This window comes from Bos javanicus, chromosome 19 (assembly GCF_032452875.1).
Source record: "Bos javanicus breed banteng chromosome 19, ARS-OSU_banteng_1.0, whole genome shotgun sequence".
Lineage (NCBI taxonomy): Eukaryota > Metazoa > Chordata > Mammalia > Artiodactyla > Bovidae > Bos > Bos javanicus.
This window is the reverse complement of record NC_083886.1, coordinates 40,040,043-40,055,379: the sequence shown is the minus strand read 5'-3', so window position 1 is coordinate 40,055,379 and position 15,337 is coordinate 40,040,043. Positions and strand designations below refer to the sequence as shown.

The 15,337-nt window shown below is 59.7% G+C and overlaps 1 protein-coding gene across 2 annotated transcripts; it reads right to left on the bottom strand.

Moving 5' to 3' along the window:
• Nucleotides 1-1,909: 1,909 nt before the first annotated feature.
• On the bottom strand, nt 1,910-15,282 carry OSBPL7 (oxysterol binding protein like 7). 2 transcript variants are annotated; one of them, XM_061391604.1, is made up of 23 exons: nt 13,611-15,282; nt 12,108-12,257; nt 11,868-11,993; nt 11,639-11,692; nt 10,918-11,031; nt 10,501-10,611; nt 10,295-10,412; nt 9,553-9,656; nt 9,132-9,224; nt 8,922-9,054; nt 8,751-8,845; nt 8,459-8,554; nt 7,682-7,819; nt 7,017-7,110; nt 6,112-6,344; nt 5,855-5,992; nt 5,051-5,114; nt 4,871-4,949; nt 3,845-3,989; nt 3,603-3,747; nt 3,390-3,516; nt 3,078-3,200; nt 1,910-2,896 (listed from the first exon to the last, which is right to left on the bottom strand). In XM_061391604.1, exons 2-23 carry the CDS (start codon nt 12,180-12,182, stop codon nt 2,788-2,790), a joined length of 2,514 nt encoding a protein of 837 aa, XP_061247588.1. In that variant the 5' UTR covers nt 12,183-12,257; nt 13,611-15,282; the 3' UTR covers nt 1,910-2,787. The 2 variants fall into 2 exon arrangements, 1 of the variants encoding a protein (XP_061247588.1); XR_009731371.1 differs by lacking the exon at nt 1,910-2,896 and having other exon boundaries at nt 3,112-3,200; nt 3,390-3,472.
• Between the last annotated feature and the right edge of the window lie 55 nt (nt 15,283-15,337).

Sequence of the window (15,337 nt, the reverse complement as noted above, 5' to 3'; positions counted from 1 at the left end):
TGGGGTTGGAGGGTCCACGGCAGGTGAGCTGAAGACCAATGGTTCTTGCCTGCCTCCCTCACCCTCTGCCACCATCCTTGGGCTCTGGTTTTCTTCTGCTGTGCAAGCTCTGATCTTTGCTCATCCGGGGAAACAGGCCCCTGGCTTTACAAACTGGTGTGTCCCACCTTGCCTCTTTCCCAAGCTGAGTCAAAATATGGGCCGTTGAGCCCACATCCTCCCCTCTGCCTGGGACTGCCACATCCTCTGAACAAGGCCCGGGGTCTGGGCTGGGCTGCCCTGAGGCCCACAGGGAGCAGTCCTCCTGTGCCTCCATCCTCAGACTGGATGGAGAGGGCTTGAGAAGGGGGCCTGGCCTGCCTTCCTCAGAGCAGACTCGAGCACCCTCCAGGCCTGTCTTCCTGGTGCCCGGGAGGTGGCCACCACCCTCTGTACCCACAGTCACTTCCTCCCCTTCACACTGTCCACTGAGCGCAGCCTGCAGTCAGAAATCTGGGCTCCCCTCAGCCCGGCCCAAGCGCCCCCATCAGCAGCCGAGTACCAGACCCTGGCTGGGTGGGGAGGGCTTCTGAGAGACATGGGTCCTCCAGCTGGAATGCCACAGCAGGAGCAAAACCAGCCTGAGTACCTTCCCTCCCACCGTTGAGCTGGCACTGGGGAGGAGAGAGGATACTGGTCTCCATGGCAAAAGCCACAGATGACCTGGTTCCTGTGGGCAGAGGAGTTGCACCTAGTCTCCTGTCTCCATTAGAAAAATACCTTTGAAATTTGGTCTGTTTGAAACCCTAGTTCTTAAAACACGTGGGAGTTGAACATAGGCTGGTCGGTCAGGCTGTGTGTGACTCTGGGTAGGAAGGGTGGGGAGGAAGACAGCACATCTTGTTTTAAAAAGATCCTGAATGTGTGCAGGCTTCGGCTTTTTCTGGAATGGATTGAGGTTATTTCTGGTGCATGGTGTCAGGACAAACCTGTTCCTTTTAGCACCTTCTGTAAATAAACTGTGGAAATGTGGACCACACCCCTCCCAGGGGTGGCGGTGGGCGGGGTGGGGGTGGGGCTGGAGGCGCGGGAAGAAGAAAGGGACTAGCCCTGGAGGGGCTGTTTTAGCTCAGGGGACCCCTCTGTTCTTGCTGTTCTCCTGGGAAAGCATGACCTCCTCTTGGGACACCCCTTACACCAGAGCAGAGCCTGTGGGGACAGTGGGGTGGGCTGAGGGGCTAGGAGACCACTAATGAAATCAGGAGCCTGGACATACGTTCTCCTCTAAGACATAAAGGAAGCCAAATGAGGGAACAGAGTCTCTGAACAGAAAGGTGAAGCACTTGGTCAAGGTCAGAACAACTCTGGAGTAACAGGGCTAGGGTTTGGACCTGGGAGGTGGTGGGGGGTGGTGTGGAGAAATGCAGCTTGCCCTGTTCTCCCGTCCCTCCCCTCCCCACTCCTTTCCTTGAAAAGTCACCAAGGGAGTGAGAGGGTGAGCACAGACCTGACCAAGGATGCTGGGGGTGGGGGACAGGGACCACACAGGTTTCTGCCTGGTTGAAGAGTCTGGGTTTTCCCTGAGAAACTCAGAAGCAATGGATGTATTTGAAATTTCTCTTTTAAAATATCCGCCCGAAAGCCAGCATTAAAATGGAAGTGACTGGAGGCTCTGAAAGTGAAATCGCTCAGTCGTGTCCGACTCTTTGTGACCCCATGGACTATAGCTCCAGGCTCCTCCGTCCATGGAATTCTCCAGGCAAGAATACTGGAGTGGGTTGCCATTTCCTTCTCCAGAGGATCTTCCCAACCGAGGGATTGAACCTGAGTCTCTTGTGCATCCTGCATTAGCAGGCAGGTTTTTTACCAGCTGAGCCTCGAGAAAAGCCTGAGCTTGAGCACACGTGTTTTTAAAGGAATGGTCACAGGCCAGAGTTTGAGACAGTCTTTATTGGAGCTTGGAATGTCATAGCAATTCACCTTTATCAGAGGCAGACTGGTAAGATGAGCAGCAACGGGAGCAGGACGTCCGGCCTACATGAGGAATCCTGCTCGCCCGCAAGCAGTACACAGGCACACAGACACACACACTTCTACACAGACACGCACACGTGCTCGCTCACTCCTGGTGGGTCAGAGGCCAGGTACCCTTCCTGCCCTGCCTGCTCTGGGGGGATCCGCTGAGCTGAGACTGAAGGAAGCCACTTGAGGACCAGGGACGAAGGAGCTGGCGGCTGCAGGCTTTTTGTGGTTTGGGATAAGGGGATCCGGGAGGATGGGAGAGACTGCCAGGGCCAAGCAAAGGGAGCCCCCCTGGGCCAGGGCATGGAGAGAAGATGCTAGAGATGGGGCATGGGAGGGACAGGGGTGGGAGAAAAGGCCATCCCCTCTCCTTCACTCACTCCAACCACACAGCCTCACAGCAGGGGCCAGAGTCCTGGGCTGAGGAAGCCTGGGGAGCATCAAGGGGTCCCCTGTGTCCTAGGAAGGCACTGAAATGGGGAAGATCTTGAGGGCCTGGAGACTCCCCCAGGAACCCCAGGAGGGAAGGAAGGCGGATGGCAGAGCAAGGAGGGTCTTACATGCCGGTTGTCTGGGGGCAACAAGACTGGGGAATCCTGCTTCCCACCCCAAACAAGGGGTGGGAGATGGGCTGAGATGAAGCCCCTCTGGCCGGCAGAGGGGAGAGGGCCAGAGCCAGGGCTGCCCCTTCAGTCTCCAGGGCAGCGAGTGGGAGAGCCTGGCCCCGTCCATGTGTCCGTGGGGGCAGGAGGGAGGAACCGAGGCCTCCTGCCCCCGGGGCCTGGGCTACCAGAGCACGGCCCCGTCCAGGTTCCCGTAGCCCGGCTCGGCCCGCAGCCGCCAGTACGTGTTGTTAGTCACCCACCACTCCTTCCCGCTGCTGTCCGTCTGCCGCCTGGGAGGAAGGGGCCGGGGAAGGGGAGGGGTGAGCGTCCAGCACTGAGGCCGGTCCCGAGACGTTGCCTCACACCATGGGCCCCACTCAAAGCAGCAAGGGACTAGTGGGGAGGGGGCGGCCCTGAGTTCAGAGAAAGGCGGAGCAGCAAGGGGTGGTGGTCGAGGGGGCACGGGGGCACCTGAAGAAGCGCGCCTGGTGGACAATGTTGTTCTCCTCCATCACTTTGCGCCTGTCTCGCTGAAGCTGCTCGATCCTTCTCTTCTGGGCCTCGGCCGCCTGTATGTTCCCCTCCTCCAGGTACCTGGGCACCCAGACTGCCGTCAGTGGAACCGCCCCACCCTCAGGGGCCCCCAAATCAATCCAAGGCTTCTGTCCCTGCCCAGTTCTGCCCTCAGACAGGTCCCATCTCCCTGAGGCAACACCAAGAAGGAAGGATACAGTCCCTGGGAGAAGCCCGGTGCTTCCAGAGTGGCTCCCACCTGGCACTGACCTCTGGTCTGGCCGGAGCCGCGTATCCGTGGAAGGCAGGGACCGTTTCAGCTCTGCAGTCAGCTCATTCAGCTCCAAGGCAAACTGAGTGAAGCCGAAGTTTCGCTCATAGTTTGGGGGCATTGAGTCTAGGGGGAAGGCAGGGGGCTGGGGCAGGTGGACTGTGCGCAGCTGCCCTCACCCCTGCCCAGCCCGCCCCGAGCACCCCACTTACTGGGCTTCCAGATGCACTGACCGCCCGGTGGGGGTCCACGGTACAGCCCCTCATGCCACTTTCCAAAGAGTCGGTGGAGGACACGGCCACTCCGGCTGAACACAGCCCCCTGTACCTCGTGGACGTTGGAGCTCCAGTACTTGGCCTGGCGTGGGGGTGGGGCAGGGGGCTTAGGAAGCGGTCCCCTCCCCTCCTAGTGGAGGGGCTGCTGGGGCAGGGAGTGGGGGCAGGGGGCTGCCCACCTTGCAGAAGGTGAGCTTGCAGTGGCAGGAGCTGTCCTGCGTGTTTCGGATGAGCACCTCCCCGTAGTGCTCGATCCAGCGCTGGCCACTGAGGATGTTGTGAATGCAGGACGTCACCTTATTCCACTCAAAGTGGTCCCCAAACCTGAGAGAGAGAGAGCAGGGTGGGTGAGGGGCAGCTGGCTGGCCCTGGGGAACAAGTGCTACCCTGACCCGGGGAGTGTCTCTCTCATCTGAGCAGGTCACGTGGGTCTGGGGAAGGAACCCCGGCGTCCTGGTTCCAGCTCGTGGCCCTTCCATGAAGGATGACATATTTATTAAGTAGAGCAGCCTTCCCAGAGAGTACTCAACTAACACATCTCCATTTGCTGAGAAAGCTCCTAAATGCCTAAGTCATGGGAGTGAAAACATAGACAGTGTCCCTACTCTTGGATGCCGGGGACCACGGTGGGCTGATCATATACAACAGCCTGTTTACCATCCACTTCTGCTGGCTATTGCTTATTACTCTTATTTTATAGACGAGCAGACTCAAGTATTTTTGCTACTGCATAACTGTTAAGTGGCAGAACTAAGACTCCCACCCAGGACTGTTGACCCTGAAGCCCAGGGTCTCCTGCACCCCTTGTACTGGCCTCTGGTTACAGTTCCCCATCTGTAAGATGAGCTAGGTGCGGGTGCTTCAAATACAGTTTGTGACTCGTCCTAAAACTACTTTAGATTTCTGTGTGTATGTGTGTGTGTGTGTGTGTGTGTGTGTGTTATAGTACCCTGGCTTCAAGTCTCAGATGCATTCCTTACTGTGAGTCATGGTCAAAAATTGTGAAAGCCTCTTGGTCAGATGGCCTTGATGAGCCCTTCCAGCTCTAAGACTTTCCCCTTTCTTTACTGACAACTGCTGTAAACATGGCTGTAGAGTGTCCAGACACTGCCCCCCGCCCGAGCAGCTTCAGGATACCTCCCCATCCCAGCCCGGAGCATGGCCTGTGGGCTGGGCCCGGCTGCCCAGCACTTAGGAACACTCACCTGGGCAGGCTCACGTTGACTGTCCCAACAGGCACAATCTCCAGGGATTTGCCCCAGAACTTGTTCTTCCACTTCATGTCTAGAGTTGGGTTGGGGAAGGAAAAGCAACAGCAGGAGGTAAGACCAGAGGGTGTTCCAGCCCCTCCCCATCTGCCCTTCACTCCCGGCTCCAACTTGCACCTTGCCAGAAGATGAAGTTCTCAGATTCTGCATGGCACGCTGAGATGGGGGGGTGATGGGAGACCTTGAGGAGCAAAGAAGTTATCTGGAGGCTGCTCCTGAGGACCGTGGGGTCTTGCTCCTGACCCCAGGCCCCCAACACCCCTCACTTCCACCCCCAGTTCCCCTGTGAACCAGAAGACCAGCTAGTTCCAGGTCTCTTGTCCCTGTCATCCTTGGCCACCACCCAAATTCCACCATCCTCTCCTTTCCCACAAGCCCCAACTTTCTCCCTTCTCGCTCACTCCCCTCCAGGGCTCTCCTTGCCTCTCCCCATCCCCTGGCGCCCACCACTGCCTGAGTGTTCCCTACAAAGTGCAATTCTAAGAATGTCGCTCTACTGCTTAAAACCCTCCCATGACTTCCCGTGACCTTCAGGATTTAAAAGCCAACCAATGAACTGTTCCTTATATTCACCCACAGGGCTTCTCAAGGTTTGGTCCTGCCTTGTCTTCCAGCCTGGTCTCTAACTCTTTCCAAAGGTGCTCCATCCATCCCTTTACACTGCCTGGAACAGCCTGGTCTCCCACCTCCTTGCACACTTGGCCACCTCCAATCCACCCTTCAAGACTGAGCTCAAGAATAACCTTCTATGAGCTTCCTTGACCCAGAACACGATGCAGGTATTTCAAGGAGTGGGGACCTCCTTTCCTGACTGCCCATCTGCAGGGTGTTCTCACCCCTGCCCTGGCCCCCTGAAGCCTGGATCCTCCCTGGCCTCATCCACACGGCTCCCCCGCCAGCCCGCTTCTTCCTGGCCTGCACCTGCTCACTGATGAAGCGGAAGCCTCGGTCAGGGCGCTCACACTCATAGGTCTCCCCCAGGACAGGGTTGAAGGGCTTGCAGCCCGCCCGGTGGTACGTGGAGGAGTAGGCAGACACCGCGAAGGCTGCAATGTACACCTAAAGGGGGCGGAGCACCAGGGGATCAACGGAGATGCTACCCCACGGCCACCTCACCCGGGCGAGGATGGGGCTGGGAGACGCATCGTGGGAGGTGGCAGCCGCCGGGGCCGGCGTACCATGCGCTCGCAGGGGTCGGCGGTGCGGCTGGCCCGGTCTAGGAGGCTGCTGTACTCCAGCTCCTCGCAGAGCCGCTGCAGGGTGTTGAGCGGCTCGTTGAGCTGCACTGGCATCGACACCTTGGACAGGTCCTTGCCAATGTTGTTCCGCAGGATGTTCCACAAGCTCACGTCAGTGCCGGGCCCGCTGGCAGCTGGCAGGCATCGGCGGCGGGGCGGCCCCACGGCTGCTCCTGGAACACAACTCGCCTGTCCCTCTCCTTTGCTGCACACCACTTCGGGGCCCCTCCTAAGCTCCTGCAGCGCCCCGAGGTGTGCTCACTCCCAGGCTTCAGGCTCGACTCACTACAAGGAGCCGGGGCAGGTGGCAGGGGGCTAACTCTTGAGGAGCTCCCGGGGATTTAGGTGGGCACAGGGCTAAGAACCAGAGGACGCTTCCCACTGTTGGAAACGGAAACCCTGAACCCCAGAACCCCTTCCTGAGTCCCATCCTTGGCTTCCACTCCCTTTCATAAACACAGAAACCAAGGTCAGGATGCAGGTTATCCAGCCCGTCGTACAGACAAGCAAACAGGCGCCTGGGAGTAAAATGACACTACAAAGCCAGGCTGCTATAATAAAAGGTGGCAAAGTGGGCTCTTCCGCCTCACGGAGGCCCACGTGAGCCTCCTCAGAAGCCCAGTGTGGAGGCCGGCCCCAAGCTGAGCCAGCCCCACCCTGCAGAGCCACCGCTGGAACCCAGATCATAGCTGAGCCTTCCTCACTTCCAGAGTCACCCTGGAGTCAACGTCCAAAGCCATCAGCCCACCAGTCCTACAAGGGACAACTTCCCAAGGGGCCTGGGCCCGGCACGCTCCTTTTCCGGGCCCACCTCCAGCCCTCCCTCCTGCTCGCCAGGTGGGTACCTTTCTGACAGCGCTCGGCTCCCCGGAGATCCAGCACCTCCTCGGACAGGCTGGTGGTGACTTCACTGGTGCACGATTCCTCCTCCTCCGAGCCCTGGGCCGGGACAGATGACAGGCCGGGCAGACTAGGCCTCCCCGGGCAGCTGGGCAGTACCCAGGGCCTGGCGAGAATCTGCCCAGCTAGCCCTTTGGTGGGAAGGGGAAGAGAACATATTTGGGGGGTCTGAACCCTAAGACACTGCCCCAGGAGGCCTGGTGTCATGGTGTGCCCTGCCACCTTGGGAGGGAGAGGGCCCCCATCTCAGGGACCTGGTGGACATGAAGGGAGGGAAGTAAGGGATTCCTGGGGTCCAGGGTTGGGAAGGTAAGGGTCAAGGGAGTGCAGAGGCTGAAATGGGGTCACAGAAAGATGACTGGGGGTACAGCTGAGGCAGCAGTTTCAGGAGAACCCATGAAGATAGAGCACATCAAACTGGAAGAGGGGTCCTTAGCAGAGATTTCCAAGCAGGGCCACACAAACCCAGCAGGTCTGGCCATGTTCCCAGAGAGAGCGGCTGAGCTGATTAGAAAGGACTTGGGGATCTACTGACTCTAGTCTCCCGGAACCCCAGCCCTCTATTCCCAGGGTCCCTCCCCTCTCACAGGCAACTTCTCCCTTCCCTCACCTCATTCTCAGAAGAGCTGGCAGAGAGGAGAACCTCACAGGCATCAAAGAACTCTGTGTGGGAGTCAGCAAGGGATAGGACGCTGCTCTGGGACAGCTGGGGGGTCAGCTCTCGCCCCTTCATGTACAGAGCTTCTTGCTGTTGGGAGCAAGACTGGTGTCAGCCTGAGGCCCAGCCAGGAGAGTCAGGCCAAGCTCCCCTGGCCTGACAGTTCCCTCGAGAGGAAGTGTAACTGGGGACTTTTACTGTCTGAGTCGTGCAGAGCAGGAGGAGATGTGGAGGGGAGTGAGCATCATGGGGTACGAGGCCTGGGGAAAGATCCCGGCCTGGGAGTAAAGAGACACAGGTTCCACAATAACTGCCTGCACTTCCCGGCACTGGCTCTGAGCCCAGCTCTACGCCCTTGGCATGTGTCAACTCAGTCCCGACACTCACTCTGCAAGGTAGGTGCCATTATAACCCCCACTCTGTACATTAAAAGACTCAGGGTCACGAGGCTGGCATGCAGTACAGCCAAATTCAAACCCATATAGTACAGGAGCCTGGGCCCATCATTAGATCCATTAAGGCTCAGTTTCCTTATCTGTGAACTTGAGGGTAAGAATCGACTTCCTCACGAGGTCCTGACTTAAAAGCGCTCTACACATTATTAAGAAATGATCTGGATACGGCTGCTGCCTGTGTTCTGCAAAAGGGGCTGGAGTTTCAGGTCTGAAAGCGAACCCTGCCTTCACTCCTGCTGAGAAAGGAGGGCCCCACCGTCCACCCAGCTCCCACCTCCTCGGGATTGAGGGAGCTGAAGGAGTCTGCAGTGGTGTCGGAGGAGATGGACAACGAGTGGAGGCGCCTCGGGCCGGCTGAAGTCTCAGAGACCTGCGGGGAGAGAGTGAGGGAGCCAGTACAGGATGGGGATAGGGGAAGCCCCCCCCACACACACTGAAGGTCTGTCAGGCAGGGCCTGCCTCAACCAACCCCCTTCCTGGTCCAGCCCTGCGACCACCCCTAGGCCTGCCCAGGCCTGCCATCTTCAGGCCGCTCCTCCCACTGACCACCCCATCCCCAGGCTCACCCCCAGCCTGGATGGCTCCAAACTCGGGTACAGGTCCCTCAGTCGGTCCCGTTCAGCAGTGAGGGCGGCCAGGACGCTGCTGAGCGAGCTGTGCACTGTGGGGGCAGGGCCGGCCATCAGACTCCCTTCCTCTCTCTCCCCCTCCCCCAACCTGCTCCAGCTCACACTCACCCTTCTGGGCCAGGGCCCAGAAGCTGCGCTGCAGGTGGGCATAGTCTGGGGGCGGCAGCCCTCGGGGGCCCGAGGGGTCTCGGGACTCCAGGTAGCGAGACAGGTTAGGAACTGAGCCATGGAGACGACCCACCTGTGGGTGAAGGGGAAGGGTGGAAGGGCCCAGCCTCCTTCAGTGCCTCCCACCCAGCGTCTCAGGGACCACCTCACCCGCCCGATGGTGTCGTCCTTGGCAAAGCTCTGTGTGCACCACATGCGGCTGGTCCGCTTCCCCTTCTTGGGTCTCTCCGTCGTCACCGAGGCCTGGCAAGTTGAGGTGGGTGAGTTTCGGTCTCAGGGTGGAGAAGACCCCCGAAGCCAAGAGAGAGGTGGACGGCCAAGGAGGAGGAAGCAGAAGACCGACAGCCTGGCAGCTGCCTGGGCACAGGGGGAAGGGGTCGCTCCAAAGGGGCAGAGAGACAGCCCGGAGGCAGTCTGGACACAGTGGGGAGGGGCAGCTGGGAGACGGTGGCTCTCCAGTAAGTGGCAGCATGTAAGGGGGCCAGGGGACCTGTCTGGGGAGGTGATGGAGATGAATGCGGCAAGAGGGGAGAGAGCCCGGGGCGGGCCCCTGTCTCCGTCTGGACCTCACCTGGTGCGTGGGGATGACAGGGGCCGAGGGAATCCGGTGCAGGGACTCCAGGCTCTGGAGGAGTCTGTGTAGTTCCTGGAGCTTGCCCTGACACTCCGAGAGTTCTGTGGGAAGGATGGATGAGGAAGGCCCTCTCCCAATACTGGCCAGCTTCCCTCCCTCCTCCAAAGACTTCACCAGCAGCCTGGGGAGTCCCAACACTGCCTCCCTCTCCCACTCACGAGCCCACGGCCGCTCCAGGCTACCACTCTCTGGTTTGGCCTCCAGGGAGCACCCGCACCCCAGTCTGCACTCTGTCCCCAGACCACACTTCGCCTCCGCTGCCTCCACACAGGCCAGGCGGCCCTCACCCTCGCTCTCCCGACTCCGTCTGCATTTCCCTCTCCCAGGCCAACATCACAGCCCTCAGCTCTAGGAACCTGATGCCAGAACACACCCCTTCCCTGGCACTCCTCCTCAGGCCCCCTCCCTGTGTTGGCACCCAGGATCTTCTTTGTCAGGAGTCCCAGCCCTGTGTCCAGCTCTATGTGCTTAGAGCAAGAGCCCCACCATCTCTGTGAGCCTGAGGCTCTGGGGGTAGGGCCCAGGAGACCTGATCAGCCTAGAGGCAGAGGCTGTCGCCCCCACTAGACGGGAGCTCCCAGAGCAGGAAAAGAGGTCACACTTTCTCCTCCTTGTGACTGCTGATGCCACCGAGACACAAGAGCATGGGCCCTCCCCATGCAGGCCAGGGGTCCCTCACCGTGAGAGCAGCGGTCCAGCCCATCACTGTCCCTCAGCCAGGAAGACACCTTCTCCCGAGGTCCAACCCCTGGCAGAGCCGAGGCACTACCCGATACCGCAGGCTGGGCACCGGTAACCTGTGGGGCGAGTCAAAGGTCAAGAAGGCAGCTCCTCTTTGAATCTCAATCCTCACGTGAGCGGGTCCTGCCCTGGGGCCCATCTTACCTTCCAGTGGGCGGTGCTGGGCAGCAAGCTTCGGGGCACATCCAGGTGCTGGGCTGAGCGGTGGGCACGCAGCTGGGCCACCCAGCTCTGGAACAGGTCCTGGGACTTGATCTGCAGAGGTGATGGAGAACGAGAGGGACGCATGAAGGGAAGGATTGCTTTCTAGGGGCAAGAAGTTGGGGTTCTGGTCCCCAGGCAGGCAGGATCTCTCCCTACAGCACACAGATGGTGCAAAGGCCCCTCTCTGTGCCTGATCACATAAGAACCAACAGGGCCAGTTTGCCGTTGGCTCTTGTACATGGTGGGAACTCCCCTCTGGTCAAACTCAGACGGCCCCTCGGCCCCTGCCCCTCTCTCCTGCGTGACCCAGTGCCTCTGCCAGGGGGCAAGCCACCCCCTGCCTCCCACGGACGTCACCTTGAGGTGGTAGATGTTGTCTTCAGTGTCAAGGTCAATGCGCTGGGCCTTTTTGTTGATGGACATGACCGACAGTCGGACATCAATGGAGCCATGGAGCTTCCCCTTGGTGATCTGGGATGGAGAGACCAAAGAGGGAAAGGGACGTGAGTTGAGGCCACCGGGCCAACTCAAGGCCACCATCCCCTTGAGGTCATGCTAGGTTCGAAGGTCAGGCAGCAGGTTCACCCTCAGGCTCAAGTGACAGTGTCAACAGGACATGTTAGTCGTCCTCCCCTGCACTGGCCAGCCTGCTACATCACGTCACAACCAGAGCTCTAGGGAGTCACAGGGCGAGGAACACTTCCCACCCTCGGGAGTCTGCAGGCAGGGCTGAGGACGATGAACCTCCTGCAGAGCCCAGGTGTCTAGGCCTTTAGTTTCTCGTTCTTGCCTGAGCATGGTACGAGGACAAGGATGATAAAGCCCCTCGGTCTTGGGCACTAATCTGAGCCTGGCACTGTCCCAAGAGCCCTCACCCAACAAAGACTCTACAAGTGGGTGATCACCCTCTCTCCACCTTAGGGGTGAGGAGTTGAGACCCAGGGAAGTAACCTGCCCAAGACCCCACACCCAGAAAACGGCACACCTGGGATTTGGGCCTTGCTCTAGGGGATTCCAGAAGCCCCCTGCCTGCCCAGGGCCCCCTCCTCTCACACCCACAGCCGAGGCCCCAACTCACATCTTGCCGAGTTGTCGCGTAGTGAAGAATCCCATCCTCGAGCACGAAGTATCTCTGTGAGGATGTCCAGAGGGAACAGGACCGGGGTGGGGGGCACGGAGAGGAAAGGGTGTGGGGAGAGCAACCACACGGAAGTCTCTCCTCACACACAGACAGCCTGTGCTGCCCAGCGGCCCCACATCCCTTCCGGCCCCTGCATCTGGCCCCTCCCTCTGCCCTGCCACCCTACCTTGTGCCAGCCCTTCAGAGGCCACTTCCTCTTCTTGAGCAGGTGGCCTTCCTGCCTCTCGGGCATGATACCCTCTGCCCCCAGCCGGCCCCGAGGCTCCTCCACCACCTCCCACAGCTCGCTGGCCTGCAGTCCAGGACAAAGGACGAGGGGGCGGGGAGCGGTGAGGCCACCACATCTGTCTGGCCCCTGAGGGCCAGCCCCCCGGCCTCCGCCCCCACCCGCTTCCCACCCTCAGACCTGCTGGGCACCGCTGGGCTTTGCAGACTGAGTGCTCTCGGCCAGGGAGGGAGGGTCCCACTCTTGGAAGTCCATGGGGAAGGGAGTGGCCACTCCCTGCTGAGGACGGAGAGCAAAAGGGGAGGGACGTCACCTTGTCCTGAGGGGGCCCTGGAAGCAGAGAGAAATGCTGTTAGCACAGACTTGGCTGTCACCTTCCCCACCTCCACCCCCTCCTGCTCCCTCTGAGTCTTGAGAGCCCCAGCACATCTTCCGCTTACCTGCCAAGCCCATCCCGAGCCCATCCCCACTCTGGGCAGGTCTCCCTGCCCACACCCTCCGGCTGCGGCCACTACCCAGAGAGGCAGAGTGCGCAGCAGGCAGGCCGGTGCCAAGAGAAAACCTCGAAAAGTCCGCCCCGCCCCACCTTAGGCACACACATTCTCTGGCTCTTGGACACACTGGGTGCTTTCTCTGGAGGATTCCCTGGGGGTAATCAGAGGTGAGCCGGGCAGTGAAGGAAGAGCCTCCAAAATAGGGCAAAGGAATTCAGGGACTGGGCAGGCGAGATCTCACCCCAGCCCCTCTTCCTCGGGATCCCGACCCCACCACCACCACCACAGAAGTGCAGGTGCCCCTGCCGTCAACCTTTTACAGAGCACCCCCCAACCCTTGACCCCAGCTCCACACAGAGCTCCCCAGCTGCCTGACCAACTGACCTCCATATCTTCTACTTCACGGGCTCCCATTGTTCTGCCTGGAGAGACTGAGCCCTGAGACAGCTCCCATTTTCCCCTGGGCCCCCCATCAATCATCCTTTTAGGATGCCCACTTCGAACCCTCGGTCCACCGCGCGCCCCGCCCCCCCACAACCTCCTTTTTTCCATCCCAGTCCTTGGGGCTCCTGAGAAACACCATCCACCTGGAGAGAGCTGGGGACAGGCTGATGGAGACGCATGCTGAGGTCCACACTGGTCCCTCAGCCGTGCCCACAGGCGCCCTGGGCACCAGTCTTGGCCATCCTGACTCCACGGGGAGATCAATAACGCATGAGACTCCATGTGTGAGAGATGGGGGAGGGGACTGGAGGGGCAAGGTTAGCCTGAGGCTGGGGAAACAGCTCACATCTTCCGATGGAGCTAGCAAGCACCTGAGGAGCTGAGGTCAGGAGGGACAGGGATGTGGGGGGTGCGGGTGGTGGGAAGGTCAGGGCAGAGGGGTCCATGCTACGCTACGAGAGGCTGATCTGGGGGAAACTCCTGCATCTAGCCATTGGAAGTTACCAAACTCTTCCAGTACTGGGACATCTCTGTACCCTCTTCCTGGCCCCATGGGATCCTGGCCCCTCACTCCTTGTGCGTGGAGGGGCAGACTCTGTTAGAGGGCGCAGGTCGAGGTGAGCCAGGTGGCTGCCCTCTTTCCAGCTCCATTCCCGCCCTCATCTCCAGAGCAGTGACCCACCAGCTTCAGGTGGGAGGAAGCCCTCTCAGGGAATGTCAGCTGATGCCAGAGCAGCCTCCTTACCCCAGGGTCCATGGACGCCAGTGCTCCTTGGCCCGAGCACCGCTTCACCTGAGTCACGGTCTCCGAGCCACCCGCTCCCTGCTCTCAGAGCTGAGCAGTGGCGGCAGCTGCAGCAGGAACCAGGAAGGAAGGAGACGTCGGAGCCTCCCCTCTAGCCGGATCTCCTCACCTCCCCCTCCTCGGCCCCTCCTCCTGCCGAGCTCCAGGCAGCCGCTCAGCTCTGCCCCCCTGCTCCTGGGAGGACTCAGGGCTGAGCCGACTCCCCAGTGCCCAGGCTTGGGAGTGAGGACAGAGTCCCCTTTGGGCTCAGTTCCAGATAGATCACAGAGTACCGGGGAGTTGCTGGCCTCAAGCCAGCGGTGGTAAAGAATTTACTCATATCAGCATGGCCTTGACCCGTTAGTACCCAAGGCCGTTTCCTTGTTAACCCCCGCTTCTCATTTTACAACTGAAAATAGGTGGCTAGATTTGGAGCCAGCAGAGCTATCAGGTTGACAGGAAGGGAGGGATGCCCCGAGAGGACACAGTCGATGGTGCCAAGGGCACAGTCAGCAGGGCAGTCAAGGTTAAGAGGGCCACAGTGAGGCTGTCACTGGGGTGATGCGCCGCCAGGTCAGGACATACGGGGGCTGGAAGCACCTAGGTGGTAGGACACCCCCACCCACCCCCGGCCTACCTGGATCAGGAGCAGGTCCAGGGCAGTAACAGGCTGGCTGGTGAAGGGCTAGCTCAGCCTCCCTCTCTGAGCACCTTTGCCCTTCTGCTAGAGTAGTGTGCAGCTGCTCAATTCTAATTAAAAACTTGCTCTTGCTGAAAAGTCTGGAATTTATTCAAATGGATGTGAACTGGACTGACAGCTAAGTGCAGTACAGCCCCTTTCTAGAAAGAAGTGGGTTTTGAACCGTGTGGCCTCAGGCACCGCCAGCGGGTGAAGGGTGCAGTCTGAGGTTCTTTGATTTCCAATGTGACGTGGGCCGCTTTCCCATCCAGCTGTCTCCGCCTGGGTCTCGGCTTACCCTTCAGGGTCTTACATCTCTCAGAAGATGCGTACTGTGTGTTCCATTCAGAACCTCGGCACCGTTCCTGCCACCCCAGGAGGGCACTGTTGGCACCTGGCAGGGCTCTGGAGCCAGGGAGAGCACTGGGCAGCACTGGCCAGACTAGCTCTAGCACCCAGGAGCCTCAAGGGCCTTTTAATTCACTTTATGTTGATTGAGCATCCCTGGGCGAAGGGCAGAGCTGGGCACGGTGGGAAGCTGGTCCTGGACCAGGGAAGGAAAAGCTGCCGCAGATCGCCACTGCCACAGCAGCGTCTGCCCAGGACCGAGGAAGCTGAGGCACTGCTCCAAGTCCCAGAAATGAGCCACGGCCACCTCCGTGCATCGCCCGTGTCCACCCGGAACGCGCTCCCATCAAGGACAAGGGCGGGCTCCAAGTTAAACATCCTCCATGAGAAACTCTCAGTTCCCTGAGACCTGGATGAGGACTCCTACTAAGAGCCTTCAGACCCCATCATTGAAACAGAATCCTGGTTTCCTCCCCATCAGCTCTTTTGTTTTGAACCACCTGAGACACGTCAGCTACTTGGTAAAGCGGGCGGCTGCCTTCAAAAAGACAAGCGTGTAAGCAGTGTCATTTGAGGGAGCAGGTACAGGCAAGTGGCAGGCTTGGACACGGGACGAGGGAGATGTTCTAGGAAGGGAGGTGAGTCAGAGATGACCTTGGGA

Bases quoted from the DNA above. Each gene is read 5' to 3' on its own strand.
- OSBPL7 (XM_061391604.1), bottom strand. From the start codon at position 12,182: ATGGACTTCCAAGAGTGGGACCCTCCCTCCCTGGCCGAGAGCACTCAG. The intron at 9,225-9,552 runs GTGAGGTCCAGA...TCAACTTGCCAG, and splicing joins CTGTCATCCCCACGCACCAG to GCCTCGGTGACGACGGAGAG. The intron at 3,748-3,844 runs GTGGGCAGCCCC...CCCCCACGCCAG, and splicing joins GCAAGCTCACCTTCTGCAAG to GCCAAGTACTGGAGCTCCAA.